Below are 22,273 nucleotides of genomic sequence, written 5' to 3' on the forward strand. Positions count from 1 at the left end.
GGAGGAGTGGAGAGAGCATATCTGTGTGATCGTGGAATGGCTGGTGTGGAGATCAGTGCTGCACTACACATGCTTAGGCATTACTTGCCCAGAGCGGAACCGGTTTATACAAACCTTGGGCTCAGAAAGCACGATTCTAGTCCACGACCAGCTAGGCGGAAACTTCCTCTTTATTGATTGTCTCCTTTACGTCTTACAGATTTGACTCACATCTCATTTCTATGATAGTCTTTACCAGGTGTAGGCTGTTTTAAAAAAAAAAGTGGCCAAAGATCTATAGCACATATGTTATTTTATGTGGCAGAACACCCACATCCACCTACACAACATGCATTCTTAAAAGTATTCCAATTTGTGACTCCTAATGTAGGCAGTGTGCACGCGGGTATGAAGATCTAATGTAATAACTGAACTGGGCATGCGCACCAGGCACGTAGCAGAGGTGCACCATTTGTTGTGCCACGGGCAGGAGCAACTTTGAGATGGCCGATGGTGTGACCCATGCGAAATTTGAGTGACGTCAGGACAATGTATCACAGATCGGGTGGGGGGATGTTTTTAAACAGCGGCACATGACCAAGCTCGGAGCAATTCCTTGTGGACTGGTGTACCGCCTGCAGGAGCCGCATTGCGAAAAGCACACCCACGTACCCTCTCCTACACCAAAGCAGAATGGCAGAATTATTATGCAGAAGAAAACATGGGCTACACAAAAATTGGACTGGATTGCGGATTTTTGTTACCTTGTTGGTGTGTATTGATCTTTTGGGACATGAGGCTAGCAGGAGGGGGGGCTGACCTGCTGATGGTCCTGGACCTTTCTCCCCTACCCTGAGTTGCCTGGGTTTGATGATTGAACGGGACTTCGCCTGGTGACTGGTGCCCCGGCAGGGACAAAGCCTTATGTGGTGCCCTGGTGTTGTGTATTTATGATCAAACTGTGTGTATTCCACACTCCCCTGTGAGACAGAGGGGAAGCTTGCATTCAATATATCTTTATGACATGTTTTCTCAGGTACCCTTGGGAGGGGAGTGTATATTGCTGGCACCACGTGCTTGCCCCTGCAGGATATGTATATATTTGAAGGAATTGGTTTGTCATGATTGTAATTTGATGGCAAATGTGCCTTGTAATAATAAAAATAATCCGCATTTGTAAAGCGCGAACAATCACCCGTAAGGGTCTCTAGGCGCTGGGGGCCGTCGGGAACATCAAGCAAGCTATTGCCCAGAGTCACATGGTGCTGGGCTAATCTGCCACCGGCGATCGAACCGTGATCCCCAGGTTCCGGAGTCTGTCGCCCTGGCCGCTGCGCCACACCTCTTGTACAATTTAAGAGACACTTGCTATACAGCCGGTAGTCTGTTTTGCCTTTTCTTCTTCCTCTATGATCACATCTAACCTCTCCCTATCTGCAACTTTCATTCCTGCTTGAAATTGTGTGTGTAATAATGAGCTACGCCTTGTTAGAACCACACAAGGGTGTCTGCCTCTCTCTCCTTGTGGAGAAGGGGAGGGGTGGCTGGAGGAGGAGGATGCTGTCCAAGCGTGTTGCATGGCGACTTGCAGATTGTGAGTGCACCAGGGGTCAGGGGCATCCCATCTGTAAGGTAGTGCTCCAGTCCACGAGTGCTCCTAATGCTAGATTTCCCTAAAAATATTTAAATAAGTTAAGTTTAGACAGGCTCAGGAATATTGTGGAATTGTGCTGCTAATTAACAATGCAGTTGTTTCTGCATTATACATCTAATTTACATTAGCCACATTTCTACTCACGTCCTGTAAGGACTAGACCACATAAAGTGCCTTCCAACATCTTCTGTGTAAATTATTTGCTCTAGAAGTGTCAGAAACGCATTTCTAAATGTTTGTGAAAGATCGAAATGTTGCTTTTTTTAATGGCACTCTAATTTGCATTTCATTTCCTTGCCAACTCTCCTGACATGCTTTTTTATGAAAGAACACTTCAATGTTGTAGTTTGAACATACAACTTTTAGGTATTTACATTGTAAAAATGTGTTGTAACATTTTAACAAATTGCACTCGTAAAACATGTTGCCAACATAAAACAGAGACTTCTCTACACTATTAGTTGCGAAAATGTTTCAGTTTCATGTAGCATAGTACACATTGCACAACACAGTGCAAAAAGTGAAACATCAGAAGCTTTTTTACAAAGATGAGTCCGTTAGCGCCACCTGGTGTATTAAATGTTATCTGGTGCCAACGGATGCCAGTGACTCAGACTGGCAACAAAAAAGAGCATTCCCACGTGTCATCCATCCTGTTCCTCAAATCTAACTGCTGGTGACAGCCACTTTCCTCTTGCAACAGCCGCCAGGAAGTCCCTTTTCTCCACGACTGATGGAAGGGAATATGTGCAACCAGCTACAGATTTCACCTATCTACATCCTGTTTGTCAGGCTGGCCGTGCTGTTTGAGCGCCACGAGACGTGCAACGCACATTGTGGACAAGTCAGCCTCGGTTGTGTTTGAGGGAAACGTTTCAGAAAATTCAGCAACATTTGCATCGAAAAAAAAAAAAATGCCATTCTTATTGTAAGAAAAATGACATTTCTCTGCAGCCTTCATTGTTCAGCACATGTTGTTCTCATTGTACTAAAGATATGAGCCAGGGCATCCTTCACTGTTTCCTCTGTCACAACTTGTTCATAGAAATCTGCCCTCTGGCCAGGGGAGGTTGTGATCTAGGAAGCAGTTCATCTAGAATGACAGTGTTCATACCTTCACTGAATGGAAAATCCAGATTGCATTATTGAAAAAAAAGGTCTGAATTATCTGCGTGTCTCTTGGTTGCCTTTCCTGACCAGTGGCAAGCATTGATTTCAAGAATGATGGGTCTTAGCAAAAGTAAGCGAAAACTTTAAACTCTCTTTCTGTGCTAAAAAACAACAACACACATCACAGTTTTCGAGCACATGTTCACCCCAGCACCCTAGAGGCCTCTAGGCACTATAGAGCATATGTTTCGTGTTACTCAATTCAATGGTAGTCATTTTATCGACCTTAGAAGGATGAAAAGCAGAGTGCAAACACTAGTATGAGGTCTAACAGACCCCTGGAGTATATGGCTTATTTCAATGAGCCACCAGACCCAGCAATCGAATCACACATTTGAAAGACATTAGGTCTTAAAAAGTGTTATACTGTAACTTTCTGTGAATTAATTCATACAAACCATTGTCACCAAAACGTTTAGCTGACACCGAGTAAACCCCATGCGGCTGAAACAAACCAATTCACAACATAAGACGCACTAACAGAAAAAAGAAAACTCCTAAACAGTTTCAGTATAAGGGCGTTGGCTACAGTACCAAACTCAGCAGAAGAATCTTAACGTATGTAATAGTTGTGAAAAATGTCGCCTGGAACATTATTGTTCATGAGTGGGCTAATACACATCTCTTTATATTTAACATACCTGAGATTGTCCAGTCGCTCATGCTGTGAAAATGTTTGTTTTTATGTCAGGACAAGAGTCCTGTTTCAGCTCTCGCCCCTGTCCAGAGCTCTGTTGCTTCCCAGGCAGGGTCACACTATACAAGTACCAGTTCATCCATCCATCCAAGTTTAAAGCATAACACCGTCAGCCTCACCCATCAAACTTACACCCAATAAACATACACCAGCGTCCACCCCACTGACCAATCAATTCTGCCAACTAAAGCAGACTCCGGCCCGCATTGTAAACCTGAGAACCACCTGTAAGTCGCCCCCGGACTACGAAAAGGGCTGCTTCCTCTTAATGGTTGTAGATTGTGCACAGCAGAAATGTCCCGTGGGGCCCTACAAGAGACCTGGTGGACTCTTCAAGAGATCTGGGTGGGTTCTGCATGAAGATCTAGGTGGACTCTACAAGAAGATCTGGGTGGACTCTACAAGAAGATCTGGGTGGACTGTACAAGAAGATCTGGGTGGTCTCTACAACAATCAGGGTACACTTTACCAGAAGATCTGGGTGGACTGTACAAGAGATCTGGGTGGACTCTACAAGAAGATCTGGGTGGACTGTACAAAATATCTGGATGGACTCTACAAGAAGATCTGAGTGGACTGTACAAGAGATCTGGGTGGACTCTATAAGAGGTCTGGGTTGACTGTACAAGAGATCTGGGTGGACTCTATAAGAGGTCTGGGTTGACTGTACAAGAGATCTGGGTTGACTGTACAAGAGACTATGTGGACTGTACAAGAGAGCTCGGTGGGCTCACATGAGAAAGGGGGAGGGGCAAACGTGTTCTGTCAGACAGGAGTGGTTTAACTCATCTAACTGTCCCACCCTCCAGTCATATTACATCCAATTTGTGTAGCTGGTTGGTATGACTGTCGGTGTCGGTGTTAAGTGCATCACTTATGCAGGACGTGATCGGCCATTCAACTTTCACTCACCGTGCATAGAATTAACACCTAAGCCCTCTTTTTTGTTCCTATGGAACCAACATGACACCAGCCAAGATGTCAAAGTCTGGAGTGTGGCTCTCAGAGAAGCACAACGCTGCGCACAGTCGAGCACCAGTGACCCCATGGATAATACATGTCTGTAATAAGATATCACATTAGGTTAGTGAATGTGCTTTCAGAGTCTATGTTGCAACCTGCAAGCCAACCACAGTTGCAATTTGTGAATCACTTAGTGTGTCATTCTTCTAAGGTCAATAAAGAGAGCACAGTTGAGTATGGCAGTAGCACCGCCAGATATCCATACCATTACAAAGCCTTATGAATGTGGCAGCAAGTGCTGTATACATCACAGGTTGTAAATGGCATCCGTCGGTTGCTTTCCTTTGATGTTTGTATTAATATGATTTTCAAATATCTTTCTTTCCACATCCCATAATTCTGGTATAGCTTTTAATATTTTTGCATTTATAGATTTTTTTCCAGAGCCATCATTCACTGAAGGGACCTGGGTGCAGGGAAACCCCCATGGACCATTATATAGGGAAGTGGGGTTAACACAGCAAACAATTCACAATGCAAGTCTTTGTTTGAAGCAAAGGGATGGTCAGGAGGTGCAGAGCACCGAACCTTAGGGGGTGGACAGGCATAATAAGAGGGCACTCTTGGTGGAACTGTAAGACTGGACCCAGCCAAGTGAAAAAAGAAAACACAAGACCTGAATTGAATACATTGTTGTACTTGGAGATAGTTCATAAAGTGACGGGCCACCGAAACATGGTAGAATTAGTGAAGATCACCCAGAAATATAAGAGCCATATTCTGCAGCCATGGCTGCTTCAAGGCTAGTGTGGCGGGAAACCTGCGGTACATACCAGTTCCACAGTCCTGGCGCAAGCAGAAAGAATCCCACACCACAGAGGCAGAGAAAAAGTTACAATATTTGAACACTGGGCATAGGCCTATTGGGTGCCTGTGATGAGGCCCGCTGGTGATTGGCTCTTATGTTGCATCTCTGTTTTCAGGCATCCATTGATCTTGTAACGTTCAAGCTGGTTAGATCGTGAACTCAAATGAATCCGATTCCATCAATCTGTACATCCCCTCCCTGTTCATGGATATTTTCAGACATGCATTGATGCATTGCTAACCTCACCTTGCTTTGAGAGAATGAGTGCCTTTAGGGATTAGGTTGACCAGTGTTGTGAACGCTTGCATGTTGGATTGAGTGTAGAGTTCTTGTGGCGCTCAATTTCAGGTGGTGGTGGCAGGCGCCTTCAGGATGACCCCCCTCCCCACACACAATGTGTGGTGTGCTTGTTGAATTAAAGTGCTCCTTAATCTTCATGCATGCTACACTCTATTCTAGAAACTTCAAACCTGTCCCAACTTCTGGTCCATACTTCTGACCTGCACAACAGATGTGTGCTCCACATTACCAGGTCTTGTGTCCACTGATCTCAATTTTCATGGATAACTTCTTCGTAGTCTGTTGTTGTTTAGGGTCCCACACATCCATGACCTCCTTCTAATCGAGCAGATGCAAGGTCCGCAGCCTTGGAAAACACAAGATCTCCGTTTTCCGTTTGCGTCTATCACAACACGGGTAGCTTGGCAGTTAGGAAGTCATCCTTATCTTTGATTTAGGTGGTGTGGTTGTCTTACCAATGCCATAGTGTTCCAGATTTTACAAGCCACATATGTAAAGAAAGTGATGACTTCTGTTTTCAGCATCTTGCCAAAACCATCTTGGCTTTTACCACAAATTTTAACGTTCTTTCCCTAGATTGGAACCCCATCCCTCTTGCCTAGGCCCCAAAATTACCTTTATTGGATCATTATGCTCTGGGACCCCCCAGCTCTTTTATGGCGGCAAGAACTTCCTCCTATTGCTCTGCTACAATTGGACAAGTCCGCCAGATATATTTTGGGTACCTATTTCCTCCAACGGTTGTCTGATGTTCTGGGAAACATCTTATTTAATTTGTCCAAGGTCCTGTACAAGCCTGTCCGCAAGTTTATCGAGGACCTCTCTATATTGGACTGATTGATTAGGCCTAGTGATTTTTCTCCATAATCCTCCAGTTATGTGGTCCCATTGGGTCGTGTCTCTCCATTTTAGTGTCTAATGGAGCTGTCAGGAGATGATACATAGTTGAAATCTGGCCTTTTGTACTATCAAGGAGTTTAATCATCTTCTCACCAGTTGCAGCTGTTTTAATTACAGGTGGCACCAGGCTCGATGGGGGTCACTGTGTTTAGAAGTATCATACGGGATTAAATGCATTGCTAGAGAGTTCCGTATGTGTTCAGAAGGTTTCCTGCCACAATAAAAATGTAAAGATGACTCTTGGGATTAACATACCTGCTGGTGATAGATCAGAGTTTAGTCTAGAGGCAGTTTGGACTCATCATAAAGGAGCACAGACGGTTAGTACACCTGCTGCAAAGAATGGGTACCATACAGATCATAGAACTGTATTTTATGTTGATAGCTCAGTTGGTTACTGCTTTGGTCACAAAGATCCTTTTATTACTTGCCGTTCATAAATTGCAATCGTGATAAAGCACAGTGACCTATGAGCAGTCATCAAAGAGCTGCATGCAAAGTGCATGGCATAGGTTAGAACTTTACTTCCCCCCTCCCCCCCTACCCCCCCAAGTCGTTCATTTTCCTAATGCTGTTAAAAAATGGTTGGTTTGGATAGAAATACATTTTTCTGATTAAAGCCAACCCCACTGTGATATGTTTTAAATCCTAAATTTGTGCTTTTACAGAGCAAACACTCTTAGAATATAGGGGCATATTTACAAGGGAATGGCAGAGCATGGCGTTAAGTCCAAAATGCTAACGTCACGCTCCGCCATTCCAAGCCGTAATTACAAAGACACGGCACTTCCCTGCATTTTCCTTAGCACCGATGCTAAATTAAACAGCCAACGCAGTCACCCTTGCACTTTAGTGCAAGGGTGCCTGCGTTTAAGGAATGATTGTTTATGTGCAGGAAAGTGTCCCTTCCTGTACATAAACAATCACAAATTGAAACTTCTGTGTGTGCTGCATTGTGCAGCACACATAGTAGTTGCAAATTGTCATTTTTTTAATGATTGTTTATGTGCAGGAAGGGACACCTTCCTGCACATAAACAATCATTCATGGCTTTGTGCTGTTTCTATGTGTGCTGCACACATAAAACCAGCAAAACTGAGTAGAGATAAAGCATTTCTCCTCATTTCATCATGTTAAGACCAGGTTTTCCCTGGTCTTAATTTTGGCTCTGCCTCTTATTTATGCTGCCCTTGTAAATAGGGCGCAGCATCAAAATCAATGGGTGTTGTGATGAAATGCCCACCGCAACACCCATTGCCCACCCCATTCACGCTTAGTGTAGGGAGAAAGGGTGCCTTATTTACAAGGCGACGTTAAGCCATATTGAGTGGCTGAAAGCCACCTTGTAAATAAGGCGAAGCCCCTATCGCCACAGGAACATTTTAAAAAGTGAAGTTCCTGTGGGGGCTTGTAAATATTACCAATACTGCCTACTACTATGGATGACATGTGATTCCTACATCTTGCAATCCTTATTGTCTTATGGAACATTTCCTATAGTTAATTGTATCTGTATAATTTGTGTGTGATACAAAGTGCTCTGACACACTACTCTTGCGTTTGTTGCGCTATAAAGAAAATGGAATGCATGTGAGAAAGGGGCTATGGAGAGATGCCCTCACTGTTTTTAGGGTGGTAGTCAGGGAATCTTTGAAGAAGAAGTTCACGGGGGGGGAAGGACACCAAAAAAAAAGGGCCGCACTGGGTGCTACCACCTGTAAAGCCGGCCCTAGTTGCAAGACTTGTTGCCCGAGTTCGGGGCCTATGTTAGATGTTGTGCTGTAGTTACTGAGTCCCACACTTCAAGGAGAGGGCCGGTATTCTGGCTGCAGTACAGCTTTAGGGGGGTACTTATTTTGTCAACGCATGTCACGCATCACAAGGTACTGCCCACCACTGCCTGGTCCTGAAGGGGCCAATGTTTACAGGTTTGTTTTTGGTGCCATACTCCCAGTATTCTTAGTGGGGGGGTATGGGGGGGGGATTGGTCTTGAAGTCCTTGATCCCAAGGAAACTGCTTGGGAACTTAAGTCGTTTTATAGATTGCCTTGGCTGTTTGTCCTGCCAAACAAGATCTCTTAAGGCTCTTTGAAGGGATCCAGAGATCTCTATCCAGATTCAGAGCAGGATGGCATAGAAAGCATAGAAAAACTTGGATATAAGGTTAACGTTAAGCCCTGTGATCCCACACAACCCGGCGGCGAATGCTTGCTTCGACCGCCACTGGCCTCCTTTTATTTCGTGTATGACTGGAGGTTTCTAGTTTAATAAAGTTTACACATTCAGGGGGATAGTATTCACCTTTAGTTATTTCACCGAGTTTTCAGACATTTTACAGATGGATGAGGATTTCAGAATGAATATTTTTATCCACTATATTATGGCTCTAACAATAATCGCTATAGGACATTGCAGACCCACACGTTCCCGAATCACATTTTTGATCACTTCCCTGATGACTGAGTCATGTAAAAAGTGTCACTCGAGCAACCTTCCCATATCTCTCGGGAAAGTAGCAAAATTAAGTAGGTGAACCATGATGGGGCATAGTCCAAAATCATGACAGTCCCGCAAGACTTTTAGAAAGATGCATCCTGTCTCTTCCGGAGTATGAGTGGTCGACTTGTGAGTAAAATTAATCATCTTTTTCCACAAACCCCAATTTCTGTGCTTTGTGTGTGGTGGAGATGATCATGACCTTGGTGATCCATGCTTGGATTGAAAGTGGGTGCAGGGGCTTAGGAACCACGAAAAGTGCACGTTCTGGTCTTGGTATTGGCGATAACGTCACATGAGGACGTAACAAAGCACAATGATGTAAGAACTTGCTTTTAGAATCTTACCCAACACAGATTATGAATCCCAGAAGAGCAAACTCAGCCTTTCATTCAATAAGTCAATAAAATATGTTGATTTAAGTTGAATAGTATTAACATCACTTATTAGAAGGACTGTAAATGAACATACCACTGGGGTAGGCAGCACTATATAAAAATGCACTCTTTTGAGTTCCTCTGTGGTTGGAGCAGATGTTTCTCTGATGGGAGACATCCATTACCACACGGGCATTGCATCGCAATGCCTTTACATCGCGGGTATTACAACGCAAGTCGTTACAACGACTTGCGCTGGATGGCGCTCTAACCTAAGGAATAGTATGATTTACTATTCCAACACCTTCCCTACTGTACGTAGACTGGTGTTGGCATAGTACATCATACTATTCTTAAGTCCAGCGCAAGTCATTGTAACGACTTGCGTTGTAAAAACTGCGATCTAACGTACCGCGTTCATTTTGATCACGTTGTAGCGTCACTTATTCTTCTCTGATAGTCCAACAGGAGCGACCCTTGAATGGCTGATAACAAGTAACATCATGCAGAGAGCATCACTGGGCTGTTTATTGTACCTGCCCTGAGTGACATTTGACTTACACTGCTGTTCTTTGTGTTTCTTCCCAGTACATGACTGCTGCTGCACCTATGCAAGGGACCTACATCCCTCACTACACTCCTGTGCCTCCAACAGCTGTACCTGTTGAAGTAAGTGTGCTGTTTCTCAAGAAGCTTTTATCACACGTTCATCAAATTCTTCACAACAGTTGGTATTCGCCTGCAATATCAAGTTTGAATATTGAGCCGGAATATGGACTACCACAGTATTGTGAAAATAATGTGAAAATAAGTGATATATATGTAAATATAGATTTACTATTCTTAATTCCAATGATATGTAACTTGGCAATATGTATATGCGTAGATTCAGGATACTTAGATGTGGAATTGAGAATAATAAAGCTCTACCTACCCTCACAACAGTGTGTTTGTGTATGTAGAGCCCTATTCACAAAGGTAAACTTACACAACATACACTAGTAACAAAATTACACTTGTAGTTTGTAAATATCAAAACAGTAGTACCGTTGCGACAGCCAGTGTACGCTTACCTTTGCGAATCAGGCCTTCCGTTGTGGCTGTTGTCATTTTGCAGGGCTATATTTTTTGTATAAACAATTGTGATGTGCAGCCTAATCACGAAGGATTTGGAGTCGAACCTTTTGTAATCACATATCAAGTTTATCCCAATATTTGAAAGAGATAGTGAAATATAATGATTTATGTCAGAAGAATGAGGCTGCAAAGTCAGAAAAAGGTATGTAACCCCCAAAGCTCCAAATCCGAATGAAGGCTGGAATTCAAGGAAGGTGTCTCATGCATTTAGGCTCTGAAGAAGTCTTTTTTGAAGCAGGAAAAACAATTTAGAGGATGCTCTACACGCTGTGTTTCTGTTCAATCAGCGTCCCTGCTGATTCGTGTTTTCGTGGTACATCTTTATTTGAAACTCGTTGTTGTTAAGCTCCCATCCTCTTTCTTTGCACAACATGCTTAAGCAAAAATTAAGCTGCAAATATCCATAGATCATCTGTGCTTAACATATGTCCAGGAGAGCCAGAATCATGGCAAGGTGTCCTGATATACATATTATACTAATTTACATACAATGAATTTAAATGGAAATCATTCACCTACACTCTGGATATCCTGACTATCTAGCCTTCCTGGACACTGGTTGGTCACCACTGCAGGAGACCATGAATGCCTAACCTTGTGACACATCTGCTTTAATTCCTAGCCTTCGTATTTGACAGATGTCTCATAATTTAGAAGATAGTCAAAAAAGCCTTTATAAAAGCTCCCAGGGGAGTGGTGGGAGAGAAATGGCTATACAAATCTGTGATTAAGCAAATGTCCGTAAATTCTGATTTGTACTTTCCTTCCAGTGGATTTTATGGAAAAATTAACCATATTCATTTGAACTCTTCTTACCCACGAGTGATGGTGATATGTGGGCTCTGGCCTACAATGGTATTGCAACACATGCAAATAATGGCATTTCTTTCCACATGCTTTGCATTCTTTTTGAAAAAGCCTCCCCAATATTCCTATAAACCCTGCATGAAAACTGACTTTGACTTAAAACTTCCAATTGTCAACTCTCCTTTTTCTTTCAAATAACTACCTCCTTCTGTTCCATCCTCTGAATGCCTCCTCTCTCTGACCATAGCCTCTGATTTCGTAAACCCTATGACTGTATCACTACAAATTTCCCACACCTCATTTCAAGGATCACAACCTTTCCTTTAAAAGTCTTACCCCTGCAACCGACCAATATCTAATCACCTGTAGCTCCTCGATTAAAACAGCCAGCCAATGCATGCATTCACATATCCCCCTCTTCCACTAAATTGCAAGACTAAACTGTTGTAATCTCACTGTTTATTTGGTACATTCCACCCACCCCTTCTTTTCCCCTTACCGTGGTATGTTCCGCTGAAGTTCGACTTAGAATGTTGAAAGATGTCTGTGATTCCGGTGAGTTGGATGACCAATAAAGTAGACTTGAAAATTACTTTGTGTCTCTTGCTTGAACTTTTAACATAAACCCAATAACCAAACAATCCCCCCCCCCCCGAAAATTCTAACCCTGGGTTCCAGAGCAGCATGCTACAGTACCTCTTCAGGAGCAGTAAGTGATGTATAAAAATAAATATAAATATAATATAATATATAAAAATCATATACTATAAATATAAAAATACTCAAAGGTTGGGCAGTCAATTGTAGTTAATACAGACTGCATAATAGTTTCCTTATACTGCTTGATGCTCTCAAACGTACATTAGACAACACAGCTATGGGCCATGTCCATCACCCAGCACTGGGCCAGTCCATAGAAATAAACCACCCATCGCCAACTGACCAAGCATGGAATAAGTGTAGAGATCTGCCTTGTGTCTCCGTTATAGACTTCAGTTTTGTCCACCTGTGAAGCCTTTAATGTAATCCACCACTGCGGGTCCCAACTAGCTACATACTATGACGGCTTTGGACATCTCGCAATGGCAATCAAATATAGAATGATAGTAACAAAGTCCATCCCAGCAGATCACAGATCCATGTCTTCCTCCAACATGTGCCTGCTCAGGACCATACACTATAAGCAAGATATCTCAGAATGGGCAACCCAGTGCAGTAACCAGCCAACTAGACTATGTAAACAAGAAATACCATTTGACACTTGGCCAATTTGTAGGGGACTATTCTCACCTGTCAAAAGTCAAGGCACGATTGAAAATTAGTTGGGTGTCAGGCGAGGTGGGTGATATCTCCAATTGTAAAATTGTCCTTAATGTCAGACAGTTTAATAACTGCAATAGGTTTTCCTATGGAGTGTGTATAGGTTCTTTTCAATAATAATGATGTCAATGTATACACAACAAACAGGGTTGGCAATGTAATAATAGCTGTGAAGCGTGTTAGTTCTAGCAGCCTCAAGCACCCAAGACTATGCCAAGCCTCCTAGGAAGATTTCAGTGTTTAACATAAAGATTTTATATATCTATACTGTGGGCAATACAAAAGACCCAGGTAGACTGCTTTATCAAATAATCACAATTTCTGCTTAGCAGACCTCACTGCCGCCAGGTTGAACTGTCTCGGAGCAGTGGGATATTGTGGTTGCCCCACCCTTGGGTAGGTTGTCTCTCCAGCACTCTCCATAGACTTAGGCATGACTGCAGAGATCGTCCCACCACCCACAGGCCCTCTGATATATTCCTGCAAGTAAGCTATTGTCACCACTAAGAATAAGACCCGGAAGATGCAGATATGATCCTTTGTGGTACTTCCCCTACCACTGCTATCATTGTAATGGCAAAAGGTATCTTATTTCTGGAGTGGAAAGTAGTTGGACCTCATTTGCATAGTACATGACAATATTCAAATGACATCCACCTGGATGGGGGACAACTTACTGGACTGTTACTTGTGGAGTTGTATGGCCTTCAGACCCTGCAGAGCACTCCAATGTGCCTTAAAAAAATATTCATTATCTACCACTGGCTGGTAGTTGAGTTCATCGCCCAGTTAGATGCTACTGCCTTTTACCTCATAAGGGCTTTGCAAAAACATTAATGCCTGAATTGAAAAGGAAGATATAATTTCAACAGCACAATATGTTTTTTCCTGGAATCGTTACTAGAATATTTTAAACTAGTTAAAGTTACCACATAACAATAATACAGTTGTCGACAGTTTTGCCCAAATAGTATTCGGGCAGAGGATTTTTATTTTAAATAAAAAAAATCAGACACTCTTGATCTCTTTACCAAGTATTGAAACAGAGTCTTGAAATCATTAGTGGTCGACATGTTAAAGGAGGATTACAGAGTGAACCTGCTTTGGTCATTGCCACCTCTATGGATTGTACAATGGTCAAGGTAACTTTCCCTTATTATTGGTGCTCTTAAAACCCTTAGCCATCTCCTCTTACATGCTTACCAACCTCTCTCCTCTCTCAAAGAGTTCTTAACCAACTTTTCCTGCCCCGACAATGATTGTAGTCTGCCATGCTTCTACCACTCTGTAAGAAATCATTTACTGACTCCTCATCGCCTTCTAACTACCACTCTGTCACCAAATTGTGTTTCTTCTCAGATATCTTGTGGCATGGAGAAGCAGGTCACATCTGTCTCTCCACTCTCAACTTACTGGAAGCTTTCCAGTTCAGATATCATGCTTTCTAATCCACTGTACTGTCCTCTCTTCATCCCATAGTTCATCACATCTGCTTATTCCAATCTACTGTCTTCAAAGTTTTCCTCTTTAACTAATCAGACCGCTTAGTTACACTTGTTCACTAAGGGGAAGATTTACTAAGGGGCGTCACGCAAAAAAACCCTTGCGCCACAATGAATGCATCGCATTTACAATGTGGCGCACCGTGGCGCAAGAATTGACAGATGCGTGACGCATCTGTTGGCGGAAAGGCAACTCATTGCTGGATTCGTGTTGCAAGCACGATGCAACTCCAGCAATGCTCAGGAATGCCTATTTCTATTATGCTGCGTCACTCCTTACGACTGCTTCAAGCAGCGTAAGGTTTTGACGCAGTGGCATCATAGAAGTGATGCAGGGAAATCTTGTAGATTTCACTGCGTCACTTTTACGGGCCTCTCTTACGTCGGAAAGCCCACCCATCATACATTATACCTGACGCAGGTATAATGTAGCACAGGGCTTTACAACGTGAAGGTTGTAAATGTGTCGAAATGTGGCGCATTGTATATGACGCCGCTGCTTTACAAAAGTGATGCAACAACGGCGTAAAAGTGTCACAAGGGACTTGTAAATCTGCCCCTAAATATGCCTCCATCTGTGGGAATTGCCAGCATTGAACTTGATTAGTTAGTTTCCTGTTGTCTGTTGTTGACTGGATGTCTTTAGGATCTCTAAAGCACAAACCTTCAAAACTAAAACCATATTCATCCCGGCATCCTTTGGCCTTTCCCCACCTTCCTAAACCCTACTTATCTTTTTTCTCCCAGATGTCTTTGTCCCCTCTGCAAAGGATCTTGTTGTTTTATTTTGCATGAGCATGAACCTTCCCTTTTCCTAGTTCCACGAAATTAGAGTTTACTCGACATTCATGTAATTCTATTGACATTGCACTCATAATCTCACTCATTCGGAGTGACTCTCACTACTGCAGAACCCTCCTAATTGGCTCGCAAAATATGCGTTCTCGCCGAGCAAGTCATCAATTTTGGATGCCATATGCATTTCCCAACTGTCCAGCCAACCTTCTACTAACGAAGACATGTGAATGGTTGCGTAGCAGCAACACAGAGAAATTCATGCTCCTCACTCAGATACGCAGTCAGATTTGTGGCCTATCCCCCTTTAAACATAGGGCACTCTTACTACCACTCACCTTCCCGACCTCTGATTTCTTAATATATCTTGAAACATTTTCAGTCCTAATCTAACTTCAGAGCTTTGTTTCATGTCTTTGCCTCCACAAGGTGTGGTAACAGATACAGGCAACATACAAAATCTTCCTCCTACGGTTAGAACAATATTGGTGGTTCATCCAAGATGCATATAGTGTTGTCCCACAGTTTCCAGGTTTCAAAGAAGTTCTTTTTTATATTTAATATCAAGTGTAACAATCAACAGTTTAAAAAAAAAAAAAATACAATTTATTTCCCTTTTTCTTGTCCAAAACATATATAATCAATTTTCATTCATATAAATATGAGCATTAAACAAACATAGGCCCACTATGAACAGTGAAAAAATTACACATTAAGTACATATAACCAAATATCACAAAACAAAAGAAACTGCAACGTATTAACAATTGATAGTACAAAAATAATATAGTTATACACCAAGTCAGAATCACAAACAGAAAGACAAAACGCCGACGCACGTTTCGGTACAATACTACCTATACATAGTTCCTTTTTCAGGGCGTAGACTGTGTAATACGTTACATTTTTGGGGGGCCTTCTGTATGAAGTGAGCAAGACACCGGATATGTGGTATGGGAGCTCACAAGGTACAGAGATTACATCTACTCATATTGGCAGAGGCTTGAGGGGAGAACGAGTGTTCCTGCCCTTGGCATCATCAAATACTCATGACAGTAGGTATAGTATATATCAAGAATAGTCGAGGACGGAGGGGTCTGTCCACAATCCACTGGTACAAGGAAAACCTCCAGTTGAATGATGATAAATAACCTCAGGTAGTCCAGAGATTACGTGGGAATAAGCGACTCAAGAAGTGAAGAAATCTACATATGGTAAAGATACTTTCAAAGATAAAAAAGGAGGGTAGACACGAGCGGGAAGTACTTCGTTGCCAAATAGTCTCACTCTCGATGGAGACACAGTGATAACGGATACGTGTGGAGCCGCACCCACACTCCGGACGTTATCATAAGGCACTCTTACTACCACTCACCTTCCCGACCTCTGATTTCTTAATATACCTTGAATCATTTCCAGTACCTAATCTAACTTCAGAGTTTTGTTTCCTGTCTTTGCCTCCACAGGGTGTGGTAACAGATACCTCTCCTCAGTCAGTGGCGCCTTCATCACAGGACGTCAGTGGGCAACAGCTGACAGTGGAAGCATCCAGTGAACTTGGCACTGCATATTCCTATCAACAATCTAAGTAAGACAGAGCGATTTTGTTTTTTATCTACAGTATATTTGAAACAAATGTACTTTGGCAGGCCATTAGCTGACCTCCACTTGCTCGCGCTCACAATTATACTGCTGAATGGTTGACATACTCACTTGAAAATATGGTGGATGTATACCCGCATAATTAAATAATAAATTGTTAATACTAATGGTTAAAAATCTGATTTATTGTATTATTTTGTTCTACCAGCATTACACTGCTTTGAACCATTATGGTATGTGTGCTGGTGGTCAGGGATATATATCTCATGCCCATGTCGCTTTGTTTTATTTTATTTTTGCTCTTTTGTATTTACACATTGCAAAGTAACACGCTTGGGGGTTGTAATGGGTGGCATCTGTCGGGTTAGTAGCTTTGTAATGCATATTTCTGGTGACTGGTCAGGTGGTGAGTTGAATCTCATGTAATATGAATCTGAAATAATAACCTTGCACTTGTTTCTCTAATTATATGGTGTTAATCCCAAAAAATATGAAACAAGAAATAGTAAAATAGTGAGGCAAAAGTTGGTGAATTCAGTCCTTTAGTGTGTTAGGTAGTTACTTGAGAGTACTGGGTTGGTGCTACATTAACCCCTTCGCTGCTGCGGACATTCCGCTGCAGCGCTGGGGGGGGCAGGGGGGCAGCGCGGCGGGCCTGTGCTCATGACGGAGCCGCTCCGTCATGAGCCACAGTTGAGCTGTGCTCATGACGGAACGGTTCCGTCATGACTCCGCCCATTTGCGTTGTCGCCCCGCACAGGCGGGGAAACAGCGCCGCGCAGGCGGAGCGGCCGCCGGCAGGATTGTCATGACGGAACCGTTCCGTCATGAGCACACGACAACCGTGGCTCATGACGGAACGGTTCCGTCATGAGCAGGGAAGGGGTTAAAATAATGCATAATTGCCCATATTGATACCAGCTAGCATGACCGACTCTTTTTCCAAGGACAAGCTTTCCCCCCCCTTCTCCTCTGTATGCCTCAATATGCAAAATATTAATTACATCTGTAAACTTTTACGAAGGTGAAAATGCGTAAATAAGTTGCCAAGTTTATGTCAAGAGCAATGTCCCACCAAAAACGTTTTTGGAGGAGATTGTGCTCATAATCTTGAGAATTCCTGCTCAAAATTATGTTCACCTATTTTGTTCTCCTGCAAATTCCTAATTTGTGTGGGACTTTTCACTCGTTGTTTTAAAACTTTAAACTTCATGAAATTAATCTAGGTAGTCAAGTCCAACTTTGACAAATTCACACACCCCACCTGTTTAGCTTGCTTACCCACCAGGGTGTTTCACTACGGGACAGATAACTAAAGTGCATTGAAATGCTGAACACTCCAAGCATATATTTTATTGCATCTTATTTTACCCATCGTTGTACGTAGGTGTTGGTATTTGTAGAGTGCAAACCATACTTCAGAGCAACAGAGAGCTGAACTGGGGCATGGTCCCCGGGGAGATACAATCACTGGGAGAAGGTCCTGGGTAGACTGTTGGGTCATGGGTAGTGCTTCTTGAAGAAATGTGTCCTCAGATTTGTTTTGGAATTGTTGGACAGCTGGTGTTGAAACGATCTTGATAGTGATGGTGTTCCAGAACCTGGGAGCATGAGCGTAAAAAGGGTTGCTGTCTGTTTTTATCTTCTTGCAGTGTGTTACCTTCAGTCTGGTGATATCCAAGCTCCTGGTCTGGTGTTGTCCTTCAGACATGGCTAGTTTATTTGCCAGGCAAGATAGGATCCTGTTGTTTAGGGTTTTATAAGTAGTGCACCTAGTCTTGATGATGCTCTGGATTGCAAGGGAGCGGAAGTGTAGGACTCTTAAGATGTCAGTTATGTGGTTGAATTTCTTTGAGCCCTTGGTGAGCTGTGCTGCTTTGCGTAGTATGTCTTTCTTTGCATGAAGGTGGAATTGAGGAGACCACTGAGCAGCTTATTCCCTCTGTTCAGATGGAAGAGGACCAAGGCATGTGCAGTTGTGAAGTTTTTCTTGAAGGAGATATGGCTTACAATTTTAAGTTGAGAAATTGTAACCAAGCTGGTCTTACTGCTAATGTGTGGACTTAACAAGAGTTCTGTTTTGAGGGTCAATCCCAGAGATTTTAGGTATGGTCTGTTGGTGGGTCTGTGAACCCTGGTAAGTTTAAGTGGGAGAGCCAGGCTCGAATCTGAGGGTGTTTGGTACTGTTGGCAAACAGGAGAAATCCATATGTGTGAGATCAGGAATTTTGGTTGACATCCAAGACTGGATGCGTTTGAGGCAGGATTTGCATCTTTGTATGTTGTTAGGTGAAGATATTTTTAAGTAGAGGCATATTAAGTCAGTGGCATATTGATTGAAATTGTTGTTGCTGTTTGAAAGAATGTATCCGAGAAGTTCCATACAGACGTTAAAGTTGATTGGTGAGGGGAAGCAGCCCTGGGGTACTCCATAGCTGACAGGCAGTGTCTGTGATCTTGTGTAACCTACATCTTTTAGAAACTCTTTGCTCTGAGCTGGTGCCGATAGGATGGTAACCATTTCAGGATAGTACCTGAAAATCACATGCTTGTTTTCAAGGTGTTGGGATGAATATATATATGTTTGATTGGAACAGTGCACATTATATTTCCTTAGGGGATACTCACTAGCTCTGTACTAGCACCTTATCCCAAAAATTTTAGCTTAGTATAATCTGCAGTAATTTTCTTTGACATGCATTCCTAGAACTATTCTTTAATTTAAAATTTAATTTAATTTTGATAGAATATTTTTACTATTTTAATACTATTTAGCATGATTGAAGAGAAAATGTCTCTTTAAATTCTAAACATAAGAGACTACAGATGACTTTCTCTTAGTAACATGAGCTGGAAGGTTCTTACGTAGATTAACTTAAAATCAATCAAATATGTTAGTGCAACAAGTACTAAATCATTGAATGTATACTTAAGAAATGCTATCAAGAACTGGGGCTTTTTTTGAAGTGGTGTGACATTATTGCATATTAGATCGTCACTTAGTTTTGACTTTCTCCCCACATCTGACAGTACATTCGCTTCAGCTGGATGCTTTGAAAGAAATATGTTATTAGTACGTTTCTACAAATATTACTTCATTTTGTTAGTATGAAACTTTGATGTTCATAGCCAACGACACCTATGAGCCACATTCCTTCTTCCCCAACTAACCAACACTGGATGATTTCATTCATGTTAAGTTATTGTGTGTACTGATAGCACAATGGCACTTTTGTACACATGCTCTCCCTAATTAAAAATATAATGTAACAAAAGGATGTGTAGTTTCTGCTTAGCTTTCCAACTATACTTTTTACTTTGCTCCTGAAGCCTATGTGTACAGCAGTAGTACATTTGCTGTAAACGCTTAAAGCAGCTGGCTACCTTTAGGGCTACTTGAATGCACTGTAGGTGCCTATAGTTTTCAACCGGCACCCAGGTGCGGCCAGCACAGGTAAGTGCAGTTGAATGGGGGGGGTGGGGGTGGGGAGGGGAAGAAGTTGACAGACAATGGGATAGTTCAAATTAAATTAAAATAATAATAAAACCACTTACCTTGCGCTCGTCGCATCGCCAACCCGAAACCTGCATTTAACTTCCTAATTCTGAATGTCTTCTAGGTAGACTGTGCACAGCTGTGTTTAAGTCACTCTAAAGAGTTTCAAAGTACACCAAGACATAAAATAGATGATGTGGTATATTAACCTATATCATTCATTTGTTTTTCACAGACAATAAACTGCAATCAGAGTGAAGAATGTCGATCTGAAAACTTTGCCTTGAATGGAGAAACTTCACTCAACAAGAAGTTGGCTTCCAGTTTGCACAGGCGTCAAACAAATGCTATCTTTCATTTTCTACCTTGTTCAACGAAAAATCGAAGTGTTTCATGTGCTGTGCAAATGGTTCCGTCATGTAGTCAGACAATTTTAATTTTGCTATTTTTGTTTTAAAATCGAAAGAAAGAAAAACCCAGAGGAAACATACTGGGTCTACATTTCAGCAGGATGAACATTTGACTTCAGAGCTTTCTGGAGGATCAGAAGATGAATTTTTTTGAACACAGCGAAATTGAAGATGTCAAGAGGGAGCAAGAATGAATGAAAAACTTTTGTCTTCCTCAGTAATTAAGCTACTCTTTCTTTTTTTCACTTTTTTCCAATTTAGTGTTTTTTTTTATTTTCATAGAGATGTTTAGGTAAGGTTTTATCTTGAATCTTAATTGCCTTAATTTTAAGGACGTCAGAAGCTATAGAAGCAAGCTTTTCCAACATGTTTCTTGGAAAAAAGAGGATAAAATAAAATGTGCTTGCACTAGCTAATGGGTGCAAGAGTTTAATATGAGATCATAAGATGAAAAATAAGCTGTACAGTTTAAAATGAAATGCTTTTCTTCTTTTGAAGAAATTTCGTCGACATAGAATCAGTGGCAACTGCAAGAGTTTGAAGAAAAAATAAGCTGGGACTTTTCTGAACTTTGTCTTAAGTTTCAACAGAAAATTCAAAAATCTGGAGAGTTTTACAGTAAGGTTAATGAAAATAATGAAAAAATCAACAAAAAAAAAAGAAAATGCGCATTCAGAGAAATGCGGATCATTTTTGCAGAATGCCTACTTTTTTTTATTTACCGAGTGATCGCTAGCAAAAGCATTAGTGCTTTTTATCTGCAATCTTTTTTATGAGCTTTAAGAAGTTTTTAGTCTGCTTTGCTTGTCACATTGCGAAAAAAAGCTTATGAGCATTACAAAATGTAAGTAGATAGACGCTTATGGTAAAAAAAGTGCAAAAAAAAGCAATAGATAGAAGAAATTGTTGACAATTTCTGTAGTCTTTCCTAGTTGTGATCAAATGCAGCCTACGAATGGCCTATTTTATACCAAAGATGAAGTGACACCCTTACGCAGTCCAGAAGATTTTTTTTTTCTTCCTTTTTTATCTTTATTTGACCTCTATGGCCGGACCAGTTCTTTCTTAGTTGTATGTTTAAACTTTCTTCCACTGGTGTTCTACATAAAGAATCCTGTCCTATTTTACATGGTAAAATGGTATTTGTTAAAGAAACTAGTGAATAGTTACAAAGGTCTGTTCTTACTCCTTCAAATAATGTCATTGTTTGAGGAATTTATCGATAGGCATTCAATTCCCAGTAATTACCAGGAGAAGAAGTACCTTCTCTTTTTATAATGGCTTGTCTTCCTTCACGATCCAGAATAATCAAGAGCATGTTCTACCAGTCTATATCATCTTTTGCATAGTAGCCATCTGTCATAAACATATCACATCACCAAATCCCATTTTATAGAAGAAACAGAGGTTTTAATTTTGTTGTTACAGCACATACTAGACTTGGGGCATTCACATCTTCTCAAAGTTCAACATGTTAATGAATGATTAAGGCAGCAGTTTGGAATAAAGAAATAGATAGACTTTTCCAGTGCAAATAATTGTTTGTAAATACATTAAACAATTGACCTATGAGGAAATGCTCAACAAGTTCAGTTGTTAAATATGTTAGTTAACTATTATTTTAAGCTTCTGGCACTATTTTGACAAGGGCCCAAATCACCTTTCTATAAAACATGTACTTCACCCAGCCCCAACAATTCATGGTTTACATAGACATTTATACCAAATTAAGACTTGTTAGCAAGCAAGATTTTGTGCATGGAGTTTCCTGAATTTATCTAAATGGAAATCTAAGCGTCC

General features: G+C 41.6%; 1 protein-coding gene across 3 annotated transcripts in view; it reads left to right on the top strand.

The window, feature by feature from the left end:
• Positions 1 to 21,351, top strand: part of RBMS3 (RNA binding motif single stranded interacting protein 3) — a 1,484,785-nt gene extending 1,463,434 nt beyond the window's left edge. Inside the window, exons 12-14 of one of the 3 annotated variants that reach the window (XM_085630564.1) lie at positions 9,993 to 10,073; positions 16,432 to 16,553; positions 20,299 to 21,351. In XM_085630564.1, coding sequence (XP_085486690.1) covers positions 9,993 to 10,073; positions 16,432 to 16,553; positions 20,299 to 20,305 — 210 coding nt within the window. In that variant the 3' untranslated portion in view covers positions 20,306 to 21,351. Of the gene's footprint in view, positions 1 to 9,992; positions 10,074 to 16,431; positions 16,558 to 20,298 lie in introns of those variants that run through there. The other 2 variants (XM_085630566.1, XM_085630565.1) reach the window with 2 other exon arrangements.
• The last annotated feature ends 922 nt before the right edge of the window (positions 21,352 to 22,273 follow it).

Source organism: Triturus cristatus, chromosome 10, assembly GCF_964204655.1.
Source record: "Triturus cristatus chromosome 10, aTriCri1.1, whole genome shotgun sequence".
In the NCBI taxonomy this organism is placed as follows: Eukaryota; Metazoa; Chordata; class Amphibia; order Caudata; family Salamandridae; genus Triturus; species Triturus cristatus.